The following is a 27,130-nucleotide window of genomic DNA, read 5'->3' as shown; positions in this document are numbered from 1 at the left end:
TTGCAAAATTTACATTTCTGTGTATACACCTCAAAGTTACTTTCCCAAATCTATCATTTATTTTTCCCTTCCACCCCCAACCCTCGCAAGAACGCGATAAGAGGACAGTGTTTTCTCTATTCACTCTTCACTGTCTACCTCTACAAAAACATATGGGTTTTCAACAGGGTTCTGTTTGAGATTCATACATTTATATACATATTTGTTATGTTTGTTCAACATATACTCTAGCATGGCCTCCCTTTAATGCATTTTAGAGGACCCGCAAAGCGCGTGAGCCTAGTCACGAATGTCCCAGGCTTTGCCTTGATCATATCCGCCTTTGGGAGATTCCTGATTGGGCTTCCGGATTCAACAAAGAATGCTCCATTCATCATAAGATCGTTCTCTGATCTCCAATTCCACGATTTCCACACGTTCTCCGCTCCACTGGTCCTCTTCGTCACCTAGATAACAACAAGATTAGCATTGACAATTTGTTTTCAGGGAACAAGTAGTACTATTTGTTCATAGTAGTATATGTACCTCTTTACTGGCTTTATTTGACGGGGCAATGAACCGGTTGCCCTGGCTAATTATGGTAGGATGTTGGCTTCCACCAATAGCGTACATAATCCAATGCGTGTAGTCGTTGTTTACAACATGGAAAAACCCCCACCGGCACCTGGGCATACGCTGAATTAACCCCTGACCGAAATGGTTGAAAGCCAGAGTTATCTGCATCACTTCATCCTGAGAATTGCTGTCACTTGAACCAAATAACATCACCTACATCATGAATCAAAACGACACATATTAGTTCGTAAAAAGCATTTTTTTCACAAAGGGTTGGTCTCGATTTGTATGTAATAGATGGATTTTTACATCATTATGATTGGTGAAGTGACAGTTGGATATGGTGATGGCTGTAGACCCCTGGATGGCATCAATGAGTCCATCTGCGCAATTTGACCCGGAGACATGGTCTATCCAAACGTTTGAGGCTCCATACATTGATATACCGTCACCATCACTGCGTGTGCGTTGTCCATAGTGATTCACCGAGTCCCTAATCATGCCACCATTTCCTGGCTTGGTATCATGAATGTGGAGATTATGGATGATCACATTCTTCACAAACTGTAGTGTAATTTGTGCACCATCCTCAATGTGCACATTAGCACCTCGTGCGTCAATTGTCTTGTCACTCGTCACCATAAGCTCTTCTCTTAGCTTTATTCTCATGTCTCGAGCGAATATGATCCAAAGTGGCCCAGTTTGAATCACAGCGTGGCGTAGTGTCCCTGGTTTCGGGTTCACCATGTCATTGTCAGAGTTATCAGTCACCACATAGAATTTTCCGGCCTTGCCTCCTGTCGTCTTGTGCCCAAATCCTTTGGCGCAATCAGCCAGCTTCTTGCGATTTGTTTCCCAGTTTGGATCACATCTCCAGCAACGATCAATAGGGTTTGTAGCCAGGCATGGACCCTTGTACTTCTGTTTCAAGTTCCTTCTCGTTTTATTCGCGGCATCAAACGTGCTGCTTCCATTGAATAAAAGCTTTGTAAATGAACAATTTCAAAACCGAAAAATCAAATTTCCTTACAAATTGAAGTACACGATGAAACATTCAACATTGGTGGTGGTTAAAAATGTTTGGTTGCTTGTGTGACAAGGAACTTACTCATGGACTTCCTTGTTGAAACTTTCAGTGACTTGTGCAGGATTTTTATTGTAGGCTTCGTTGGCGGCTTGCTTCGCTTCTTTTGCTCGATCTTGCCAGTGCGCGTCGAAATCCGCAATGTTGGCCCTCACCGTTGCCGGAATTGTTAACTACATTGTAATGTTTGGAAATTGAAAGAAAATCAAGAAGGAAGATGAAGAGAAGACAGAGAGTTTTACAGAGAGATAGATTTAGAGAGAGAAATATGCTTTTGTATTGATTAATAGAATGAAGGTTACACAACTGTTTTTATAAGGGAGAGCCTAACTACTCTAACCAACTTACTAACTGTATTGCTAACTTGTATACTTAATACTCCCCCTCAATCTCAACTGGGGAAACCCAGTTTGAGATTGGAAGAACATCTACAATCACTGAACACAATGTTGAACCATCACAACTTTAGTAGTATCAATGCTTAGTACACGCTTTCCAAACCCAACCACCAAAACCTCTTGTTTATGACAGTGCCAACAAACCCGTGGATGAACAGCGTCCCCCTCTCCACTAGCACTAGCCAAAAGTCATTTCTGTGACCCTCTGTGTAGGAGCTCAAAACAAAGATCTCAAAGCAGTGTGTATATTCAACACCCGAATGTTGCCCTGCTACAATCCATAGCATATATTTCAATCGAAGAACAGCCTCTTATAAAATTGTAACACACCCTCAGGCCGGTTATAACAACTTCTTGCGGGATTACCCTTCGTGGGATTTACCGTCAACAACTTCATTTAACATTGGCTTCGGCCTTTAAACAGAAAAATAACAAACTATAGTGTGGCATCGGCCTTAACTATAGCACCACGGGATCGCCCTTTGTGGATTTAACCAAAATACAACTACTCTTAACAGTGGCATCGGCCTTCACAATTTCAATAACAGAAAATCAACATCTATGTAGGATTACCCTTCGTGGGATTTACCTACTTACATCACGGAATTACCCTTCGTGGGATTTACCGTTTACAACTTCATCAAACTTCATCATATAACCGGACTTACTGTAGATTCATGCTAACAATTGAGTTGGTTAGACTCGACATTATAGGCTGTAATAAGAAAAATACTGCACCACTCCTCAGTTAGCTGCTGAACAATCTTCTTAGACATTACATTTCTGAATTTGGACACAAACCATAATCGGAACAACCACAAAATTGGACATACCAGAATGCAAGAATTCACACGCATTGAGCATACCAGACTTGTAACGAGATGCTATTGCCCAACAACTGAGGTTGCGAAGAGGGCATTGAAAGCTAGACTCCAGACTTCCCAAATCAAGGTTTATGGCCTCCCTGTGCGGCCTAACTTTGTCAAGCCCGTGGAACCAAAGGCTGAACTTCGGAGAGAACTAGGAATGGAGGAGGACCAACCAGACTACCAGAAATTGAACCAAAACCAAATCTTTAAGCCTCCACAATTAACAATTCTTCAAGAAACCGACGAGCAAACTAATTGACGATGACAATCGGCCTTGGAATACATCAAACATAAAGAAATTCTCACTGAGACAAATCAACAAACAGGTAGAATGCACAGACCTTTACTTTACTGAAACCCCATAATTCTAGAACCAAGAAACTCCACCAAGAACCAATCAACTACAAATCAAGCGACGGAAGAACGAAAGATCACCAAGGATCCGACCAACCCTTTTTCAGACTCGCAGAGGTGGTCGAGCAGAGTGAGAAACCACAGATCAAACTGACGCTGCCATTCCGGTACGGCGGCGGCTTCCATGATGTGCAAGAAGCACGGCAAGAAGAGCGACCTCGGGGCGCGAGAGGACACGGAAGGTGAGATTGACCATCTGGAGATCCTTGGTGCCGGAGACGGAGGAGAAGGTGTGAGGCCGGGTGCGGATGTCGAAGATGTAGGGCTTCTGGAGCCATGGGATCAAGAAGTGGGTGCCTTCGCCGATGCTGTCGTCGATGACCCCGCGGAAACGGTCGAAAAGGACGGCGCGCTGGCCGCCGTCGATGGTGTAGAGCGCGGAGTTGAGGATTGTGGCACCGGCGCCGAGGCCGATGGCGGCGCGTGCGAGGTTGGTGAGGAAGGATACGGCAGCTTGGTTGCTTCCCATCCTGGTGACGATGAGAAGATTCGAGAGAAGAGAAATTTGCAGTGAAACCCAGATGAAATCAAAGAAAACCTATGCGAAATCTCAGAAGTTTACATAGAAAGAAAGGAAGAAAGAGCTCTTGTATTACGAATAAGGAAATACGCGGAAACGAAAGAAAGTAATGAAGAAAGATAGAAGAGGAATCGACCACCAAGATCCATGGCGTGAGCCTTGGTAGCTCTGATACCATGTTAACTACATTGTAATGTTTGGAAATTGAAAGAAAATCAAGAAGGAAGATGAAGAGAAGACAGAGAGTTTTACAGAGAGATAGATTTAGAGAGAGAAATATGCTTTTGTATTGATTAATAGAATGAAGGTTACACAACTGTTTTTATAAGGGAGAGCCTAACTACTCTAACCAACTTACTAACTGTATTGCTAACTTGTATACTTAATAGGAATTGTGATTGTAATAATAAAAATACATAAAATAAACACATTTAGCTTGTAATTAGCTTCCATTGCCATCTTTCCTCTCAGTTTTTCACCTTTATTTCCTCACCTTATCATTTGTTCAATTTTGTTTTAGAGAATTTTATTTTTTTTCCTATATTACGGGTGTGAAACCAGACCTACCAGACTGCTAGGGTTCGAATTAATGGCTTTAATTTTCAGGGCAGGGTAGGGCAAGTTTCCATGGGTAATTAGTTTTTTTGGAAGTTAATTAATTTAAAATTTCAGAATTGCAGTGGGAGATGGGTTATATATGCAGAGCTAGATTAACTACATGAAGCAAAGAAATGCGAATGAGAAGTGGGGAGGGAAGAGAGGGGAGCCCCTCTCCCCTTTCAACGGTCGAAATTCCTATTTGCCTTCTAATTTCTTATGCTTATTGGATGAGCTTCGGTTATTTTCTTTTCTTTTTCTTTCCCTTCTAATTTTATACAATTTCTCTTGACCACTCCTCGAGAGTGATACTAATAGCCAACATCCAAAAAAGAAAAACGGTAGAAAAGGATAAAACCTTCATAAACGTTCTCGATTCCATTTCTTTTAATTATCAGATTAACTTGTATATTGTCTATAATGCTATGAAAAAATGTGGAGGAAATGATTCAATTGAACACTTGAATGTGGTAGCTATATTTTTTTATGGAATACAATAATTTTAATGAAAACCAGAATTTGATACTTAATATACATTTGTGGAAGAAAGAAAGAGAAAGGTATGCTTAATTAATTATTTTTAGAGTAAACTTGATCTAAGTCTAATAGTGAATCATTTTTGGGTTTAGTACACTTTGTTGTATTAAGTTCACCCACTGATTATTCACATTAGCTTATTTTTGTTATCTTTTTATTAGATTGTGATATATATATATATATATCCCCTTATTTATAGATTATTTTTATTTAACTTTGAGATTAATATCATAAATAAATTTTGTTTCTCCTTATTCCTGCTCTTTATATGCATCTCAATTTTTCTTCTACATGTTAATTGTGTTAACTAATCAATATTGTAAGTACTATATATATATATATATATATATATTTATAAATGTATGGAAGATGAAATTTCTTTGAACTGTTTTCATGGAAGACAGAAAGATTAAGTTTTAATTTTTTTTTCCATATGTACTTCTAGTTAAAGTATTTTATAAGCCTTTGGTATATGTATCATATATGATGACATATAAATTTTGTTTAACTATTTTTATTTGAAAGTGATTAGATTTTCACATTTAAATATTTGAATTAAAATTTTGAGTAAAGATGCATAAATCAAGAAATTTAATTAAAATTGAAAATTAGAATTGGATTAAATTTAATAACAACTCAAAGTTTTGGACTTGGATCAAAGTACTATTTTTAAGAGAACTTTCATAAAAAGGGTTTGGACTAAATTTATCTTAATAAAAAAACTATCGTATAACTTTATTTAATGAAAAAGACTTAAATTTTAATGAAAAACTCTTAAATATAATAAAAAGGACAAAAAAAAAAAAACTTAAATCTTAATGAAAAAGACATAATTTTAATATTAAAAAAAAATGACGTGCGGACCTACGCGCCCCTCACACATACGGTTTATGAAACTTAACGGTACGACATTGTTTATGAAACTTAACGATACGACACTGTTTATGAAACTTAACAATACTACACTATTTATAAAACTTAACGGTATATGCTCGTCTTAGATTTTCAAGTTCTTTCACCATAATGCAATAAAAAGATAAAATTAAAAAATATATATAAAATAAAAAATAAATAAAAAATAATGGAAATCAACATCCACGCTATTAAAGTCAGGCATGGCTAATAGCTCAATACCATTACTAGAAAAATGGGTGATGAGTCCAACGATGTTCACAATGATGTTGCCCCACCCCTACCCCCAACCATCCTAACCCACACCTGACTGACTCCCTCCCAACCATACCGTCCCAGATCTGGTTTTGAATTGAACGGAACCCACTTTAATTTGAAATTTTAATTTTAGAGGAATAAAATATGCTTGGATTATGTCAAAGGGTTATGCAACTGTAGGATTGGTTGGGTGCTCTTTGCACGTGCCTTTAGTTAGTTTTTTTTTTTTTTTTTTTTTTTTCTTTCTCTTGTTCTTATCATTAAATAAAGTTATATGATGGTTTTTGGTTAAAACTCAAAATTTTGAAACCCTTTTCATTAATTTTTTTTTAATTCTAATTAAGTGATAAATCTAATCCTCAAACTTGAGGATAAAAGAAAAACACATATTATAACCAACTTAACTAGCGAGCCTAGGACCATGCCTGAAGCCTGCCGGTATGGTTAACTTTGGTTTAATAAAAATGAAAATTTATTTTTCCAGATTAGATACGTGTAGACAGATCTAAAAATTCTTACGTCTATCTAATATTCAAATTATAGACCACCGCCGCAAAGACAGAAACAGATATGGGTACGAGTTTGGACGCAACGAAAGCAAGGAACAAGCCACCACCCGAAACTTGACATGCAGTCCAACCCAAAACACGCATGATCGATCCATGCAGAAGTATTAAGTTTGGAATAACCAAGATCGAATGTCTGCCTCCAAATTCATTTCCCACAAGGAAAAACTAACTCGTATTTTTCCTATATATAATCATTGTGCTGTTTCCATATCTATATACAAAGCATTACACTGATCATTTTAATTAAGACAAAAGGCAAGCTCTTAATTAAGTTGTTGTTATAAGTGCAGTTTGTATTGGTTGATCGTTGATATGGCAAATATCAGAGGATCAATAAGCGCTTTGGAAGAGAGATTACGGCCATCGACACCCACACGCATGCGCGTAAAGATTGCTCCTTCATCAGACTGGATGGAGGATTCCAATGGTCAATACCTTCTCGTTGATCTCCCAGGTACTGCAATATTACAGCATCTAATAGCTTTCTTAATGTTGCAATCCCGCTCAAATGCGCACTCTAGTATTAGTTATTAGGTTTTAATTTGTTCGCACTTTCAACATCATCATTACTTTATGGTTTTGTCACGTTCTAGGTGTCGGCAACACAACTCGATTCGGATGTCCAGGTGGACATTCCAGATCGAGGTGTGTCAGTAATTGGTATCAGAGCATTTCATTTCGTTAAGAACAACTGCATGTGTTCATGCTCTAATAATTGTATTCGAACTGCATAAAATAGCCACTACTAACAAGTAGTCACGTTAGTCACATAATTATAGGAAATAACAAATATGCATTGACATAAATTTATGGTGCTTAATTATATCACCTTGTCTTAGATTTTAAAAAGGAGGAGGTGAGGGTTGAGGTGAATATCAAAGCCGGCCATATAACAATCAGCGGAGAAAGGCAAGTGAACGAAAGGATATCCCAGTATTTTGAGCAGATTTTCACCCTTCCGCAACACTCAGATGTGGATAAGATCACCGGAAAATTTGACAGTGAGATTCTATATGTCACCGTACCAAAGATGGCAGCAGCGGTTGAAGAACAGAAGAAAGAACCTGAAATAGAGAATGAAAATGTCCAAGGCAGCACCGCTGCTGCCACGGAACCTCCTCAAGTAGAGAAGAATGAAACTGTGGAAGGCTTGAGACCCAAAGATGAAGGAGAGCACTCAAAGAAAGTCGATGGCACAAAGTATGGAGAGATCAAAAAATTATTAGGAAATGAACACATATTTTTTTCAACAGAAAATATAAGGAAATGGGAGGAGAAAGGTGGGAATATCGTAAGGAATGCAATGGACATGTTGAGCAAAAACAAAGGGATGGTTGTAACTGCTGTGGTTGCATTTTCATTAGGGATGCTAGTTAATCGTAAGTTCTAATAAGCTGGAGAATGAAATGATTAAGGCTAATTATAATTGTTAATTAAGTTGCTTATACTTTCTCTATATCTCTTGTTTATAATCATAGCGAATGGTCGCTGATATTAAATGTACAGAGTAAGAACTTCAACGAATAAGATGTAAATTGGTTTACTATGTTATTTTACTTTTGAGCTTTATCGCACCTGCTAAATGTAACCGGGCGTTTAATACAAGGGGCAGTGGTCAATGCCCTTTGTCGTGAAACTTTTATGAGCGTGACGGTCATACTTTCCGTAATGTTGTTAATCCGCTTCTTCGATCAGTTTTATAGTTTGGTTCAAAATATCCTTGTGGATCTAAGTAGGCAGACAGGAAAGGAATGCAGCAGGATCGGATTCGTTGTGCAGGCAGCAAAAGTCACAAAGATGAAATAGGATTCTCTCTCCTCCTCTTTTTGTCTGTTTTCCTTCCTTCCTTTTACACTTTGTTTTTTGTCTTTTTGTCTATATAAAAAAAATCAATATAAGATATTAACGTGGTTTAATCATAGTCATTCAAGTAAGAAGTGAAGGAAGGAGAAAGAAATTAAGAGAGAAAAAAAATCATTTTTCCACAAAGATGAGCACATCACCTTGATGCGGGATTGAGAAGCTTCTTTGAGATGTGCGCCCAAAAGTTCTTGTCACTCGTATTATTCCAGAGATATTTTTGTTCGTCACTTTTAATTGATAATAATGTTTATCATTTTATTTATTATTGTTAAATAAATATAAATTTTAGTGGATAGCCACAAATCTCAATATTCAAATGCATCCAACAAAGATAAATAGTATAGTGAGCATTACTACTACTTGAAAATAATCAACAAAAATACAATCTAATATCACCCTAAATACCTAAAAATCATATCTAAAACTTGGTTACAATCTTTTAACCAAGAGTAAAATTGACTGGATATTAAAGAGACAATAAGACATATATAAATTTTGGGGTGTGCTATCCACATACCTCATTTTACTTTCCACACACCATTTAATAATTTCTATCTGTTGATCTTCTTCAATTCATCAGATTCGACGACCAAAAATTAAAAAGGTGTGTGAGAAGTAAAATGGGATGTGTGGATATCACACCCCTAAATTTTAATCACGGAAGTTTTATTTTCTTTTATTAAAGAGCGTTTTTTTTAACATTTGAGGAAATTAAATGAGCAAAGTTCTCAAGTCAATACATTCTAATGGAGCTTGTTTGGGTCCTTATCATGTTTACTTGTATGCAAATCACAATTTGACACATGTACAAAACTTATTAAATTTATACAAAAAATGCATGTCAAACTGTAATTTGTTTGCAACTAGAAATAACTATTATTATATAAAATAGTAAAGTATTTTTCTATATTTCAATTTTAGTAAATTGAAATTTCAAGAACCATGTTTTGCTGCTGAAAGAACAACATGTGTTATTGAAATGTAATCACAAATGGATAAGTATCCAATTATATTTTTCAATTTTAATTATTTAGACATGTGACTATTTGCAATTGATTTTTTCAATAGCACTTGTTGCTCTTCTTGAATAGCGAAACATAGTTTTTGAAATTTTATTCGGAAGTAAGCACTTTTCAAAATGTTCCTGCTTTTCCACTAAAAGGATACTTTGGCTTTGGAATTGGAATCATGTGCCTTATCCACACTACTACTACTACCATGCATAGCATATATCCACCAATGACCATGAGACCACACACCCACTCAGGTTGATATGCTCGATTCAATACAACTATTAATATTAAATTCGTTAAACTGTCATATAGTGTTACTAATTTATATCATTTTATTGTTATGCTAGAAACATCGGTCTTATGTTTTCCTTTTTTCCATTGTGGTGATCCCAAATTCGTTTGGACTGAATATATTTTTAATTGGTATGCAAGACTCGTCTTAAACAAAAGCATGTCACATCTCGACCTGAGAAGTGATCCGCTCCGGATCGGGATGTGACACACCCCGTCCTAAGAAGGGCGTGCTGGCCGTCATGCCCTTCTTAGGACGGGATGTGTCAAAGCATGCATTAAAAATGCATTATAAAAATAGGGGAAAAAACAAAGAAAATAAAGAGGGGGGATAGTGAGAATGGAATCTAATCTCTCCCCCACCCCAACCCAACCAAAAAACATTCGCTTCTCTCCATTACCATTTAACTCTTAACAATGGCATATTCAAGATTCGAATTTTGAGTGGTTTTAAGGTTAAAGGTATAAATTTTTTTAGATACTAACAAAGTGCAAAGCGGGCAAAAAAAAATTTCCGTTTATTCATTGAAACATTTCGTCAAATACTTGATGAGTGATATATTGAGAATTTGTCGAGTGTTATCCACACAACATGTCAATATACTAGCATATATTACATCAATCACTTGATAGGTACATAAAAATTCGTATAAAACATTCGAAACGTCCTTAGAAGACCTTTACATTTATATTTTCTAAACTACAAATAGTCCTGAGGCCACCTAAATCATAGCGTGCATTTGCCTCTGCCCCTCAACCAAATCTACTAACAAGGCCGAAGGTACCAGCCGCAACGGATATCCAGCTTTCACAAGCGAATACGGTCGACCCGGATGAGCTTGATGAGGAATTCGACACTGTACCAAGCCAGGGTCCGGTACGACCGGTTGCGGATGCTGGCAGCCCGGGTCCAGACCGTTTGGGCGATTTTGCAACCCAAGGAGAAAGGGCCCAAGCATTGGTGAGTTGGAGGGACCCAAGTGCCACAAAGTTGTTCATTGGAGTGTGCCTGGCAATCATTGTGGTTTTATATGCAGTGCCACCAAAAATGGTTGCCGTGGCCTTGGGATTTTACTACTTCCGCCACCCCATGTTCCGGAAGCCTATGCAGCCGGCGAGCCTGAACTTCTTCCGGCGGCTGTCGAGCTTGTCCTACCGGTTAATTTAGTGGAAGGGAGGAAGAGAACTATATATATAAGAGCATTTTTTTAGGTGCCACATTATTGAGAGTGTGACAAATTACGAAGCCAAACAACTGTGCTAAGTTGAAAAGAGTGGTCTATTTTAAAATTAATATCTTAAAATTTGATCTACACGTGAAGACGCTCATGTATAATTTGAAATATGAGTATTAAAATTACTGATCTATTTTTATTTTCACGTAAGTATTTGAGTGGTAGTAATATTTCTAGCTAAAATGATTGTTTGCTAGCCAGTGATAGTTAGGAGGACGATTTTGTTCCGTTGAAATTAATAAACTACATGAGAGGGCGAGAGTTGGGAGGATAAATGCTTAGGCTTACTCTTCCTCCTCTCAATCATCTTCAAAATTCACCACATTTTCAATTTTGATCTAAGGAAGCTCCCGGTTTCCAATATTTGTTGTGTTTAATATGGGAGAGACGACTCTATTAGAAAAAAGTGACAGCTCTAAAAAGGAGAAAGGCAACGGTGAGAAGGATGAGAATGAGAAGACGGAAAAACACGAGGATGGAGAAGATGAAACATAATAGAAAAAGAATTAAGACAAGAAGAACAAGGAAGGTAAAGGTGAGGAGGAGGATAGAGATGGTGATCCTGAAAAGGAGGAGAAGAAAACGAAGCCTCAAAGGTAAAACCTAGCTGGCATTGGTGGCAAAGAAACAAGGAAATTGCCTAGTGCCTACTCTATTGAGACTTTTTTGTAATAAGACATGGAGATGCTTCAAATTTGCAAGGAAGTTTAGTATTTTATATAGGGTAGTGTTATCTACATTTTTTTTTTTTTTTTTTACATTCTACACATCATTCTTAATTTCTGATCTCTGAACAGAATGAATTGAAAATAATCAATAAAACATATATTAAGAGGGGTGTGTGTGGAATATTATAAAGGGTGTGCTGATAGTACCACTGTTTATATATGTTCTACACATCATTCTTAATTTCTGATTGATGGAGAGAATGAATTGAAAATGATCAATAAAACATATATTAATAAGGGTGTGTGTGGAATATTATAAAGGGTGTACGAATAGTACCACTGTTTATATATATGAATCATTGTACACCTAATTTTTAATTTTGTAAACTACCATGGAACTAGAAATTTATATTTAACAATTTGCACTATTTTTAAAGTTGTCACTGATTCAGTTTTAATATAGGGGAATTGATTTAGTTATGATATAAAAAGCTGTTATTGACGCTTCATAGCGTCATTAAACAAATTTATTTATTTATTTATTACAGAATAGTACAAAATGACTTCATTGGATCTCCACTTAAATGTCAATTGTTGTCTGCGAACGAACCTGAACCAAACTGGGTCCGAGCTAATGTGCTGTAACCCAAATGGTCCAGTGGGTTAGCTAAATTTCATTGCATTTCTCAAGCTGGTTTAGAGAGCTGCTCTTCTAAGGTACTCATTTTAAAGACCTGCGAAATCTTTTTTCAATAAGCCATCAGATTAATCTTATTAAGCTATTAGTTTAAATAATTTTTGTTGCACAAAAACAAAAAATAAGTAAAAAAATAAATAAGAAAAGAGAAGAATGTTTCATGTCATGTCGAATCTCTTTCATTTGCAAAACATAGTCTCCCCATCGAATATCTAAACCCTACAAACTCAATTGCATAAAATCCTAATAACTTTACACATCCAATCTCATCCAATCTTTTATAATAATATTCAAACCCAGTTAGTTACAAAATACGAAAAAAAATTGAGATTGTGTGGTTTCGAGAATTGGGATCTCATTCTTCTTGAACGCGTGAACCCTTTTTCATACGAAATTTTGAGATTTTTTTTTTAGTTTAATCACCTTGCAAAATTATTCTCTTTCAACGTAACAAAGATTATTTTAATTATTAGCTTAATCTATCATAAGATTAATCTGAAAACTCATATGAAAAATGTCCTCGTAGGTCCTTCAAAATGAGAACCTTAGAAGAGCGGTTCTAATAGGTATTATCAGAGTTTATAATTTTAGTGGTTACAAGCGTTTCTCGTACACCCGAAGTCTTATTATCTAATTTGTAATGACCTGAGTTTCAACTATTTTCCCGCTCTTCCCTTCCGTTTTGAAGTCAACATCTTTGAAGCATCATTATTTGGCCAACGACCTTCTATAGCAAACCCTCCTCCACACATAATTTCCTCTCTTGTCACAACATAGTACTTTTATGTATTACTTTCTCACCAACAAGGAAACTTCCTCACTAAATCCCCATGCAATGCATCCCACAATATATAATTTTACTCTGCACACCCAGTTCAGTAACGAGCAATGAGTAACACTACGGGTGTGCGCTACAACATTGGCAAGGATGCCAGAGGTTCAATTTACTCTGCACACCCAGTTCTTCCTTCTTCTCTTTGCCTTCTCTTTCCCTTTCTATCAATCCTAAGCATTTTCTTGTATTTTTTTTTTTATCAGATCTTCTCTACAAGGACTATGTTCATGAACCGCCGATTCGGTTTGACTCCAAAAACTTCAACTGGATCAGTGACATCTCGTGCAAAGGTTAATCTGACTGATCTCTGTGATTTGCTTCTTCAGTCAAGTATGAAACTGAGTTGCAACTCTTTTGTTTTTTTCGCGACGGTTTGATGTGCAGTTAATTTGATTGCTCCTGGACTCAGCACCCTTTTCAGTATTAACGTGCCAGATTATGGCCGGGTAAAAACTTCCCATCATTTTCCGTCAGTTATTAGCACTCTAAAATAGTCATCCTGAGATTCGCCGTGCTTTTCCATTTGAACTATTTTTAACCTTGATGTTGCTCTAGAATCTAGATCAATACTTTAATGTTGTGACAGGTAGAAATGCAATACGAAAATGGTGTTGCCGAGATTGCTGGAGGAATCGGGTTGAAAAGAAATCCGCTGAAAATGTGTGATCCGATTGCACTCTTTTCTGCAGTGATAGGAGGCAGTTCTGTGTGCTCCATTGGAACCGACCTTGCCTTCGACATATCTGCGGGAGAATTCGCAAAATTCAGTGCCGGTTTCAGCTTGAACAGCGACTTTGTTTCTGCTTCCTTATCCATGTGAGCAATCCTGTGAGAGCTTGGAGAAGAGAGAATGTTTACAAATTTTATAGACACACACACACAAAAGCAGCATATATAACATTTTGAATATGCAGGGACAAGCTTGACACTTTAAAAGCTTCATGCTTCACCGTGGTCAACCCCCTGAGCAACACAGCCCTTGGAGCAGAGTTGAAGCACCGGTTTTCAACCAACGATAGTGCCCTTGCTGTTGGCGCCCAGCACGCGTTTTTTCCATCTACACTGGCGAAGGCTCGAGTTAGCACATACGGGAATGTTGGCGTTCTCATACGGCAAGGGTTATCGCAGAAGTTGTTCCTGTCTATGTCCGGAGAAGTGGATTTTATGAGCGTACAGAGAAGTCCAAGATTTGGATTCTCTCTTTCTGTTAGGCTCTGAAATAATCTATTTGTAAGCAAATTCAAATGATAAGATTGCGAAAAAGAGTAAAATTGTGATATGTTTCTACGAAGAAATTCACGTATTAAACAAATAAAAGCGCTTTTTAAGTCGTCTGTAAAAGACGAAATTGTACATGATTCAAGTAAACACACGAAAAATACTCTCATTGTATAAGATCATTATACGCTCACCAGAAATTGTAAATGCTCACATACAATATTAAACAATTAAACCACAAAAAGAAAACTAAAAACAAATAAAGCACGCCGTAATGACCCAAAAGAAGTTCCTGCAGATGAGCAACAAAAAGCTTGTAGAAGAACCCTACTACTGGTGAGAACCCTGAAGAAGTCCATCACGAATCTGAGAAGCAACATCGCGTACAGCACCAGGTCCATGGGGAATAAACACGGCAGAGGATTTAGAGGCAGCGCCAATTTCCTTCATGGTGTCAAAATACTGTGTGACAAGGACCATGTCCATGACATCCTTTGAGGTCGTCCCTGGAACATTGACGGAAAACCCCAGCACACTATCTCGCAAACCATCTACAATTGCTTGACGCTGGCGAGCTATACCCAGCCCACTGAGATACTTTGACTCAGCCTCACCCTCAGCTCGTTTAATTTGCAAAATCTTCTCAGCTTCTGCCTTTTCATTAGCTGCCACCCTCATTCTTGCAGCTAAAAAATAGAGAAAATACAGTAAAACAATTGAAGCCGAACGTATCACATATGCAGAGCAATAAAATACGTTAAAGGAACTGCATAATCGTCGATGATGAGACTCATACCAGCATTGATTTCATTCATTGCCCGTTTCACATGGTCATCTGGTTCTATGTCAACAATGAGCGTTTGTACAATCTCATAACCATAAGCAGACATAGCCCGCACCACGAAAAGCAACTTGGTTAAAATCAAGTTGAATTTAGAGACCACAGTATTCTATGACTTTCACTTTGCCACATTACTTTTTCGAGCTCATCTTCCACCGCTTTTGCAATTTCGTTCTTTTGCTCAAAAGCAGCATCCAGATTCAGCTTTGGAACACTAGCTCTAATCACTGCGGAAATGGAAGAGGCAAATTCAATTAGCTATAAATACTTCCGATTAAAAAAATTAATACACCTGTATCAAAAAGTTGCATATATCTGATTTATTAAGAGGGATATTTAGTTTATACCATCAAAGACATAGGCCTGGATTTGAGACCTTGTGTTGCTGAGTTTGTAGAAAGCATCATCTGCTTTGTTTGCTAGAGCACGATATTGAATAGATGCAACGACATTAACAAATACGTTGTCCTGAAAAGTATATTAAACAACATTTCAATTTTCACATACGAAGAACTTGAAATAAAAAACATGGAATGAGATTGCAGACTCAGTTTCTGGTCCCAAAAAACTTTGGAGAATGAAAGTGTCCAATGTTCAACTAAAAGAAATGCAATGAACACAAATGCTATGGATTAAGTCATCTCCACTAATGAAAGTTGACACACCTTTGTCTTGGTCTCGCAGCGCACGTCCAATTGCTGCAAACGAAGAGAGAGATGGCCAGCAAGCTGATGCCCAAGAAACCAAGGCAGGTAATGACATCCTGGCTCAAGAACTTCCACAAACTTTCCAAATCTCTCCTTTATAGCTACTGTGGATTGATCTACTTGTACACAACAAAATAAATTACCCATGTTCTCGTCACTACTGTACCTCCAAGAAAGATATACGCAAGTCAGGAATTTGCTGGAAACAAACAATTTATAGGAAAGAAAAAAGGATTATACAGCAACAATCATGATTTCAGATTTTCAACAGCATTAGAAATCTTCGTATAAGAAGAAAAAAAAAATCATGAAAAATTACTAGATATTGGTAATATAAGTTGCCTGGTCGAAGTTAATAAAATTTCAACACAAGAATACTGTTCAATCAAATTTCATCAAAGACATTAATACTAGTGTTTCTCTCTCTACGCGAGTGGGCACGAGCGAGAGAGATTTAAAACTCATGTCAAGAAAAAGAGAAAACAGAACTGAGGCATGATTGAAACATGGACATAATTCAAGTGCTCTTTCATAACACTATCCTAGATTCCAAGTAGGTTGTATAAAAAAAAGATGTTTTAGAAGTAAAAGGTTTTAAAAGACGCTAGGCACTAGTCAGGCAGTGAGTTGGGGTCTAGTGCCTAGGCAGGCGACTAGGCAAACTAAGCGGATTTAACTAAATCCATTATATTTCATGTAAATAAGTGTATGCTTATTCATCATAAACTACAAAATAGAATGACACACATATATTATGAAGTATTGGAACATAATGAAAACATGGGGAACAAGCATATTATGTGTGCTCATTTAAGTATTTGACAAGTCTCTTACAATTTATTGAAAAAAAATAAAATGCAAAATGAAAGTTATCTATTTTCTGCCTAAGCGGCGGGTCTGGGCCGGTGCCTAGGTGGTCTAGGAAGGCGCCTCAGTAGGTCTATGGGCCATTTCTTAATTTTCAAACGCTTAGGCATTAATTGGGGCAGTGATCAACCGCGTAACGTCTAGGCGGGGCCTAGGCAACGCTGGGTAAGGATTTTTAGAACAGTGAGCAAAACACATTTTAAAATACCAAGAACAAGAACACAGACACCCCCAAAACTATTTGTTCACCTTGAGAGAGAGAGAGAGAGAGAGAGAGAGAGAGAGAGAGAGAGACTACTAACAGAGGAGGACAACAAGAGAGGAAGGGAAGAAGGAAGAAAGATAGGAATGAGTTGACCCAAACAAGGTAAGAATGTAAGATATATATAGACTCTGACAATATAGACTTGTAAATCTCCTCAAGTTTCAGGTTATACCACTCTGGTAGAAATACAATGAAAACTTACAAAGTTAATGAATTAGATACCGATAATTCGCCACTAAGTATATAACGAAGAACACTTATAAAAGAGCTGTAACAACAACTTCACACAATTAAATCCCAAACAAAACAAAATTAACATTTAAAAATTGCAAAGTTGTACATAAAACAAACTAGTTTACTGCAGAACAAGCCTTAGAAACATCGTAGAAGGTGTTTAAATAGCAAACATTGGCCGTTACATAGTATTCATCAAGATACAACCAAGAGATAACTTAATATATAAAATCAAAGAACAAGAACAGACACACATATATCAAATGAATACATTCCACCCACCACCATTCATTGTCACAGCTAAGATCTATCACTTTGGCCCACGAAAACGACATATGGAGTTTTGCTGCATTTGTTTCTCCATCTTTTTTTATTTTTTATAATGCAATATTTTAAACTACAGGAGAGAGATTCAAACTTGAATTCATGACCAACTAGCCTAACCTACATTTCGCATTTCCCTTTTGTTTCATACGCTTCACAGATGCATACAGAAAAATTGAAACTTTCATCTAAACTCAATTATTACTGTTCCATTGATTACATTATCCAAAACCCATGTAGCAATTCAATAAAAAGAAACAAATTTTCCTGGAAAAAACAGAACTTTGCCGGGAAAATGTGCAGAGATTATAAAAAGCAAGTAATTTCGAGACAAATTGCCTAATTAAACGAAAATCGCAAATCAACCCATCATCTAAATTTGAGAATTACAGAGAAAGACGTGAAACGTAACTTTTTTGCAAATCTTAGAAGATTTCAGTTCCCCTTCAATGCTTGAAGACGAAGAAAAATAAGAATTGCGGTATTTAAATTGAATAAAACCAGGGGAAAGTGATAAGCTTTGAGTTTTTCATCGGAGCGAAAGATCGTGTGAATTCGTACATCTTCGTAATAATTATTATTTCTTATTTAACACGTTTTTTTTTTCTATATATTCTCTCAGCTGCAAACGATCAATTAGCAAATTTTCAGTACCTCAGAATAAGACAAGTACGGAGTTTTGGGGTCATTTCGTGAATAAGGCCAAATTGAAATAGGTGGTGTCGATCTTAGAATTTCGAGTTTATTTGTGCTTTGTGTGTGTGGTACTTTTATATCCGGTCGACTCGTTATTTTAAAGAATTGATTTATGTTTATTCGTGAATAATCTATTAAGCAATAATTTTTATGCACTTTGATGCGTTATAGATCCACATTGAGTTTCTTTATTCTAACATTTGACAATTTAACTTACTAATTTTATCGTTTGTAAAAATATAAATTATAAATATAAAACCCGAGCTATTTTAGGGCTCGTTTGGATGTGCTTTTAAAATGACTGAAAGCGCTTTTAGAGAAAATATTTTAGGATTCCAAAAGCACTTTAAGTGCTTTTTACAAGAATCACCAGTTATGTGTTTCTTACCGAAAGTGTTTTTCCAGGGTTTACTAACATTTTTACTAAAGATTGTTTTCAAAAATATTTTCACCAAAAGTGTTTTCAGTGATTTTAAAAGCACATGCAAACGAGCTCTTAGTCTCTTTCTCAATTTATGGGGCATGTAGATGTAGTGCTTAATAAAATAATTGCAGTTGTATTATTGAATCAAAAGGAACTTATGAATTTAGATGTTAATATTTAGTAATGTAGTCTAAATTTTTTTATTTGATTATTTATTAAAATAATATTTTATCCTTAAGAGATAAAACACCGAGTTTGAGTTTAAGGTTTAAAACCGATCAAAATAATATGTTTAACATGAAAATAAAATAAACACGACAAACACGATCAATTTACCAGCCCAATTTTCCCAATCTTATTTAGGAAATAATTTCTTGTAATTAATTGGAATTTGAAATTTGCAAGGATAAAGCTATCACCTTTCGTCAATTTGATTGGCAGGTACACTGTGACGTTAGATTACCAGATCCAAACCTTTCCCTTCTTCCTTCCACACTCTCTCTTTCTCTCTCATCCCACGTGTCAGTCCAGCACACACAGACAATCAAACACACAGGGAGCCAGAGCTTCGATACACATCATCAATGGCGGTCACTGCTGCAGCATCTTCAGCTACCTGTAATCTCAACCACACTAGAAACTTCCTCTCCTCCAAACCCCACTTCAATTCCATCTTCGGCTCTTCCCGCAACTTCCCCGCCAAATCTCGATCGTCAACAATCGTTTCTATGGCGCCCCAAAAGAAGGTAATTACGTCCACTCTTGCTCTGTAACTTCTATTTGGCTGCCAAGAAAGTATCTTTAGACGAAATTACGAATACCCTTTTGTTTTTTGGTTAATTAATAAATACCCTTTTGTTTGTTTGCTGAGAACATGTGAATTTTGTAAATTTCCAGGTGAACAAGCTCGACAGCGGCTGGGAGAAGAAGTGGTACGGAGCGGGAATCTTCTACGAAGGGGCGGAGGAAGTGGAAGTCGACGTCTTCAAGAAGCTGGAGAAGCGGAAGGTCCTCAGCAACGTCGAGAAGGCGGGGCTTTTGTCCAAGGCGGAGGAGCTTGGGGTCACCCTGTCGTCGATTGAAAAATTGGGGCTGTTTTCCAAGGCGGAGGAGCTCGGGCTGCTCAGTCTGCTCGAGAAGGTGGCTGGATTCTCCCCCGCTGCGTTGGCCTCGGCGGCTCTGCCCATTTTGGTGGCAGCTGTGGTGGCAGTCGTGGTTATACCGGATGACTCGGCGGCGCTGGTGGCAGCGCAGGCTGTGGTGGCTGGTGTGCTTGGGGCCGGCGCTGCTGGCTTGTTAGTTGGGTCAGTTGTGTTGGATGGTTTGCAAGAAGCTGATTAAGTTTTTCATTTGTTTTTGTTTTTCGGTTTTTCTCCTTTTGGTAGGATAAAATTGAGAATTATGTATGTGATATACTAAATTAGAGAAATGGATTGATAACTGTTCTGAAATTGTTTGTTTCGCGTCGAGGAATATATAAATGAATCAATGCTTGTGTTGTTTTTGTATGAAATGAAAGTAAGTTTTGGTGAAATTCTTACTGAAAGCTTGATATTTATGGTGGATGCTTGTTGCACTGAGAATGTGGAGAATTGAACAATGCAGCAGCAGCGTAGTATTATTTTGAATTGCTGCAGCGGAGAGCGTTTAGGGTGCGAACAAAGGCGGTTTGTTTTGCTTATGCAGGTTCAGGCTTTGCTTTAAATTGTTTTGGCCTAATAGTTGCAGTTGGACTTGCGGCAGGAAAACCAGTAGCAGCTAGAGTCCGATGAGTGAGACCGAAGGCATAGTAGTAGTTGAAGAATGCATATGTTTGCAGTCTGCACAATTTGCCCGTCTTTGCTTGCTGGTGTGGACTTGTTGCTGCCCGTTGAAATGCAGGTAACTGGTGTTTATTTCTCCAACCAATTCATTGAAAACTCAGCGTATTTTTGCGAAATACTTGCTCACCCTCAGAGTGAAGGAATCGGAGTGATCATTCCTGACACTGCCGAATTCTATCTTATTGGATTATGTTTTGGTGAATATAATTAATTCATCAACAACCACATCATATGATTTATAAAACTTGGTTTAAAAATTTGGTCTGCTTAACATTACCTGATCGAAAAATTAGGAGAGATGTAAATCTGGTGAAAATGCTTGGTGCCCAAGTAAGCATCTTTTCTATGTCAATCTGTTAAGTCAGTAGTTCTCTTATTTTTCTTCTCTAACTCAACCAAATTGATTGAAAAATAAAATAAATCAGTCCACTTGTTAATTGAAATCGATGAAGAAACCAGGGCAAGTAGAACTCATCTCGGTTGTCTGGTCTCACAATCCTCTTATCACACTCAAGCTCATCTGTAACCGAAGGGCCGATGGCTTAGACAGGAATGCCAGATACGGAGGCATTTTGGCTTCACCAAACCACCGCAAAACGCTAGCGCACAGTGTCATGTCCGTCGCAGGATTGTTTGTGGATCTTACAGACCACCTCGAGGTTCTCTAAGATATTGTAGAAGGCCCTGACAACAGAGACGCAAAGAGAACGAGGAAGAGGATATTGACATATGCATTTGATTATGATATTTCTACAGAAGAAAGCCGAGCAGCAGCAGCAGCGGTAGGAAAGAGGAGCTGTTGAATTCATGAAAGCCGGAAGACAGCGGAAGCCCTTTGTTTTTATTGGGTTAGAGGAAACAGCTGCACACTTTGTGTTTAGAATTTCAGTTCTCTTCAACATTTCATCACATAATTAGTGCTAATAATCAAGGTTCTAAAAAACAGTAGGAGCTAGTCGTACGGCGGGCTGGGGTCTAGGCGGATTAGGAGGATTTAAGTAAATTTATTATGTTTCGTGTAAATAAGTGTTTGTTTATACTTAAAATATATATATAATTTGATTATAAACTACAAAATAGAATGACATATATTATGAAGTATTGGAACATAAAGAAAACATGGGGACCAAGGATATAATGTGTGTTCATTTAAGTATGCAACAAACAACTTACAATTTATTGAAAAAAAAATAAAATGCAAAATTAAAGTTATATATTGTCTGTCTAATTGAGTCGCGACCTAGGCGGGTCTAGGTGGGTTAAGCGGGTGACTAGGTGGTCTAGGCGGGCACCTCAGCAGGTCTAGGCACACTTTCTTAATTTTCAAATGTCTAGACATTAATCAGGGTGGTGTCCAACCACCTAGCGCCTAGGCGGCGCTAGGAGGGGATTTTTAGAACAGTGCTAATAATAATATGTATCAATGTGACACTAATAATAAGTTGCTTAAATTTTATATTGTTTTGATCAAACATTTATACCTTTTCAAACTTTAATTAATGCACTAAACCCAAACTCACGTGACTATCACATGGAAGAGTCAAATTCATCAGTTCAATCCAAATTACATCGCATGCCATGAACATCTAGTATAGCTTAGGTTTAACTGAAATTGACGTGGAAAGGAAAGGTCTTCACTTTTAGTCGAAACCCGCAGATACTTTTAGTACAAGGTGATGATCTTAAATCCAAGTGCAGGTTGATGAGGATGGACAATAAGGGCTGGCACCGTAACGCTAATTTTCAAAAGGTGTTTGATTTGATTCTGGAAATGGCAGTGAATGCGAACTCGAAGCCAGAGCAAATGATCAAGAAGCTGTATCTGTTCACCAGTGACCAAGACTTCGATGATGCTTCCGACCGTAGCTGGAGGACCGATTAGGAGGCTATACAGAGAAATTTTAAGGAGAAAGGGTACGGGGATATGGTTCCACACAGTGTTTTGGGACCTAAGATGCGACGAGAATGTTGGGGTGACCGCTATGAGAGGGAACTCCGAGGACTTTGTCGAGTGCTTCTTGGACAATGACGGGGATGTTGACCCCGAACAGGTCATGAAAGTTGCCATATCCGGTGAGGGGTATCAAAATCTGGCTGTTGTGGATTGATCTCTACATGATTTATTGATCTTGTGGCTTGGTAACGGTTTTTGAATAGTTCTGTTATAGGGTGTGATATTCACACACCATTTTTACTTCTCACACATCCTTCTAATTTTCAATCATCGGATCTATTGAATTGAAGAAGATCAAATGACAGAAATTAACAAGAGATATGAAAAAATGGTGTATGGATAACACAACTCTTATCTTATTTGAGGTTTTTCGATCCACAACCCATTTGTCTTTTAGATTTCCGTTTTTTTTAAGAAAAAGAAAAATTGAATTGAATTATTTTACGATATGATTACAGACCCAAAATAAGATTTTGATTTTTTAATCCAAGGATATCATCTGTTTGATCAAATTACTTGGTGTCAAGTAACATGCCTTACTCGGTCTGCCACATTTGGTAATCAATTTCTCCAACAAATTAGTTGGAAATTTTATTTACTGGAGATCACTCAACAGTGGGACACAAGTTCAATTGATTTGATGAAGAAACCAGCGCAAGTTCATATCTTTTCGATTCTCAAAGCAAGCCGAAACCTTGAGAGATAATACATTTGCAAGATTGAATCATAAATATTGATACCACTCACACATATACATATATATGTATGTATGATAAGTCATGGAACTCTGTTTAATTCTTGAGGATTTGATTTTGATTTTCCTCCGAGTGATCTTCAGACCCCATTGATCTGTATTCGTAGCGGCTCGCCCATAAGAGATAGTACAGAAAGTTGAGTCCACTTAAGACACACGTCAACCAGTAGAACCTCTCAAGGTGATAATGATTCAAGTTGTTGCCAACTAGCCATGGTGTGTGCCTATATGCGCCCGTGATGCCGTTGACTATGGACACGAGCACGGAGCTGAGGTAGTATCCAATGGCGAGTGAGGTCCAAGAGAGTGCCGTGGCCAATGATCTCATGCTCATTGGAGCTTCTGTGAAGAAAAACTCCATCATGCCAGCCAATGTGAAAAGATCCGCGGAGCCGAGAAACAAGTACTGCAAAGCCACCCATAGGAATGTGATGGGCAGAGGTTCGGTGGATTCTAGTAGCCCGTGTTTAGTTGCGACTTTCTTCCTCTTGATTTCCACCAGAGCAGCCACCGCCATGGCAATGATTGAAAATACTAGTCCAGTTCCAATTCTTTGTAAATGAGTGATCCCCATTTCAGTGTTGGTTAATTTTCTCGTAAATGGGAGGATTGCGTGGTTGTATATGGGGGCAAGAATCATGATGAAGAGGACAGGGAAGACCGGGAGAGAAGCGGGTGGAACCTTCAAGGATCCGAGATTAGTATTCATCGTGGCAGCTTGTTGCACCGAGAAAGTGGAGAGTTGAGCAAGGCAGCAGTTTAACATTATTGTAGACATTAGTATAGGGAGAATTCTTAGCACTATTTTAACCTCTTCAACTTGCTTTACAGTACATTGCAGCATTGGATGGACAGGCCTAGTAGTCACTGCTAAGTTAAGGAACTTGAGGCTTTCGGTTGGAGTTTGACACGTCTGCTCGTCTCCCTCAATAGGTTCATTCATACAAGATGGGGTAACAGGCATGTTCGTGACAGTGTTGCTCGGTTTTCTAGCTTTGCAGGCATTCCAAATTGCTGCAGCTAGAACCTGTTGGATAAAAAAATGCAGCTTTGTTTAGCAATGATCAGACGATGCAAATTGAAATTGTTTTATCTAAAGACCTGTTTTGCAGATGTGGATTAAATCAGTTAGTCAAGTTCCAAAAAAACTAGTAAATTAGAATATTGCCCTGTCAAAAAGATATAACGATTTTTCTCAGAATTTATACCTTGAAAATGGTTGTAATTGGACTTCCTGCAGGAATTTTAGTCCTGTATTTTGGAGATCCAAGGAGGAAGAGTGGTATGGAGATGAGTATTGTTGCGGTGGAAATCCCTAAACCCCATTGCCAGCCCTTGTTGTCTTCGATCCACACCACGAAAGTAGTAGCAACAAGAGCGCCACAAGAGAGACAGAAAACGTAGTAGTTGAAGAATGCAGATCTCTGCTTCCTGCCTTGTTGTGTTGTCTCGTCAAACTGCTCAGCCCCGTGCGGTGGAAGAGAGCCTTTTATTCCTCCAACTCCGAGCGCCACCAGATAGAGGCCTGCAAATAACATCGCTGTTCTTGCGCCATGAACTTCTTGGCATGGACTTTTGGTGCTCACTGAAACGCAGGGTGGTGGTTTTAGTGATGGTATCTGAGCTTGGATTGTGAGAATCAGTAGGCCCTGCTCCATCAGTCCAAATTAGTAATGAGTCTAGTTAATTACATCTGTGTATAAAGGTATCGTTTTACAACAAAACAATACCGATAATGATCTTTGTATTCAATATTTATTATGCTTAACTTGAAAAATTAATTCCTTTATGTTGGACAAATAAAATTATACGCGGCTACGTTGATATTTCAATCGTGAGTCCCACATCGACAACAAGGATTTTCTTGCATAACCCTAGCTGCTGATCTGTGACAGCAATTTAAAACGAAATGCTTTCGAGTGCAATTATTGAGGATTGTTTAGTATGAAACTGTTAAAACCCGATTTTATGAAGTGATGGATGGCGGAGAGAGTTAGGATCCGAATGTTTGTTGGAAACTTACCATGAATTCTATAGCAGCACTTATCAAAAAGATGTAATAGGTGGTGAAAAAAGCGTCGGCTAGAAAGCCGCCAAGGAGAGCAAGGAGGAAGGCCGTGCCCATGAAATCAGTTACAATGTTGGCGGAAGTGGATGGAGTAAAATGCATGAATTTAGAAAGATAAAGCACAAGGTTGCTTGCATTGGCCAGGAAAGCAAGGTTCTCCAGTATCTCCACCGCTAAAGTTTGCAACACAACAAAGTTAGAAATATTCATGCCACATTCTCTATATATTTAAAATATGCAACATATCAAAAGTTAGCAAAATGTTCTTGCGGATTCAGTGATCTAAGGCTTACTTACTAACCTAAGACGAAGGAAGCAGCAATCATGCCGCCATGACAGCCTTGTTTGGCAGGTCGGTTCCTCCAATCTACGTAGCCTACCCATATGTCCGAATGCCGCGCCTCATCCTACAATCATAGCCGAAACAAAGTCAGTCCATAACAGTAAATAAACCGAGGACTAAGACAGTTAAAAAACTTCACTTGAAACTCACCATCTCGTTTTCAAAGCTTCTTGGACTCTTTTTCGGAAAGGAAAGGGGAAGGGTTACTGGACTGCGTGGACACGAAAAAACACTAGTACGTTGGCAGTGATAGAAGGGGGCCATATTTATAGACTGGGAAAGTGGTGGTAGACATATAGGAGAAAGGTCTAGACTTCAGGAAAAGGACTACTCATTCTCCCCAACCTTTTGAACCATTAAACGACAGAGTTGGCAGCTTCTACCCCTAAAAAATTTGAGAAAAAAAGGGAAAGTGAAGGTAAAACGGGAGCCAAATATACTCCCCCAGTCCAAATACCAAAGCAATATTGATCTTCTAATATGTTCTGAATTGACATAGACATTGCTGCTTTGAAGCTCAGTACATACAAGTGTAAGAAGCTGATTGTAAAAACGGGAGATAGAGATGATGTGCAAATTAATTGGGAGTCATGTGTGGAGTTAGGTGATTTGCCCGACCAAAACATGCATCCTGTTCTTGTCAAGATATGTAATATTGATATATCACAAGATGGAGTACAAAACTAAATGCAAGTGGGATAGACAAAATAAATGAGGGTCTTAATCTCATGATGTTCTTGAAGGTCTAGAAGATAAAGCTAAACTGTAGCTTTTCAGGGCATGCCCTACATCCACGCCATTCAAAATCACTTACCCTAATGAAGAACAATTGCTCAGTGTCTGATCATCACACTGATACGTGCAATTATTAATTCACATGTTATAATATGAGTAAACAACGGTGCTAATATTCAATTAACTTGGGATATAGCTAAAATTAGTGGATACACGTGTTAGAAATTATAATGAATGGACTAATACCACCATGTTGTGCATGTACAGAGACAACTAAGGCTCAATGGGGCAGCCCCCCACCACACGCATACAAACAAACTCGGAGACAGAATTCTACATACTTCTAAGTTTACATATGTAAAGAAGATATATATGTACAACATACTCACAAATATATACACATATGAAATATAATTAACTGACCTTTTAGTTGTATATTTACTTGTATTTCCCAAGTGACGATTTTAGTGAACTAAGGAAGATATGTAACATATTTGATAACTTTAGAGTAATACTGTAGTAGCAACATATTTCATGAATATATGATGTGTCATTTAATGTG

General features: G+C 37.8%; 5 protein-coding genes and 1 pseudogene across 5 annotated transcripts; 3 read left to right on the top strand and 3 right to left on the bottom strand.

Annotated features, from left to right (window-relative positions):
• Positions 1–23: 23 nt before the first annotated feature.
• Positions 24–4,479, bottom strand: LOC137713175 (pectate lyase-like). Its single transcript, XM_068452441.1, has 5 exons — positions 4,239–4,479; positions 1,664–1,811; positions 865–1,519; positions 526–768; positions 24–446 (listed from the first exon to the last, which is right to left on the bottom strand). Exons 1-5 carry the CDS (start codon positions 4,297–4,299, stop codon positions 228–230), a joined length of 1,326 nt encoding a protein of 441 aa, XP_068308542.1. The 5' UTR covers positions 4,300–4,479; the 3' UTR covers positions 24–227.
• A 2,477-nt stretch (positions 4,480–6,956) lies between these two features.
• LOC137713173 (inactive protein RESTRICTED TEV MOVEMENT 2-like) lies at positions 6,957–8,210 on the top strand. Its single transcript, XM_068452440.1, has 2 exons — positions 6,957–7,167; positions 7,553–8,210. The coding sequence occupies exons 1-2, from the start codon at positions 7,026–7,028 to the stop codon at positions 8,101–8,103; spliced, it is 693 nt and encodes a 230-aa protein (XP_068308541.1). The 5' UTR covers positions 6,957–7,025; the 3' UTR covers positions 8,104–8,210.
• Positions 8,211–13,368: 5,158 nt separating this feature from the next.
• Positions 13,369–14,626, top strand: LOC137711921 (mitochondrial outer membrane protein porin 1-like; annotated as a pseudogene).
• Positions 14,627–14,863: 237 nt separating this feature from the next.
• Positions 14,864–16,240, bottom strand: LOC137711900 (hypersensitive-induced response protein 1-like). The gene is made up of 5 exons (XM_068451057.1): positions 16,040–16,240; positions 15,722–15,842; positions 15,510–15,601; positions 15,330–15,444; positions 14,864–15,219 (listed from the first exon to the last, which is right to left on the bottom strand). The coding sequence occupies exons 1-5, from the start codon at positions 16,226–16,228 to the stop codon at positions 14,864–14,866; spliced, it is 873 nt and encodes a 290-aa protein (XP_068307158.1). The 5' UTR covers positions 16,229–16,240.
• Positions 16,241–19,330: 3,090 nt separating this feature from the next.
• LOC137713504 (uncharacterized) lies at positions 19,331–20,342 on the top strand. Its single transcript, XM_068452806.1, has 2 exons — positions 19,331–19,637; positions 19,789–20,342. Exons 1-2 carry the CDS (start codon positions 19,476–19,478, stop codon positions 20,230–20,232), a joined length of 606 nt encoding a protein of 201 aa, XP_068308907.1. The 5' UTR covers positions 19,331–19,475; the 3' UTR covers positions 20,233–20,342.
• A 2,895-nt stretch (positions 20,343–23,237) lies between these two features.
• On the bottom strand, positions 23,238–26,048 carry LOC137713900 (protein NRT1/ PTR FAMILY 4.6-like). Its single transcript, XM_068453251.1, has 5 exons — positions 25,984–26,048; positions 25,792–25,897; positions 25,446–25,663; positions 24,631–25,071; positions 23,238–24,449 (listed from the first exon to the last, which is right to left on the bottom strand). Exons 1-5 carry the CDS (start codon positions 25,984–25,986, stop codon positions 23,460–23,462), a joined length of 1,758 nt encoding a protein of 585 aa, XP_068309352.1. The 5' UTR covers positions 25,987–26,048; the 3' UTR covers positions 23,238–23,459.
• Between the last annotated feature and the right edge of the window lie 1,082 nt (positions 26,049–27,130).

The sequence above is a fragment of the Pyrus communis genome, chromosome 13 (assembly GCF_963583255.1).
Source record: "Pyrus communis chromosome 13, drPyrComm1.1, whole genome shotgun sequence".
NCBI lineage: Eukaryota > Viridiplantae > Streptophyta > Magnoliopsida > Rosales > Rosaceae > Pyrus > Pyrus communis.
Note: the sequence above shows the minus strand (reverse complement) of the source record. Positions and strands in the feature narration are given on the sequence as shown.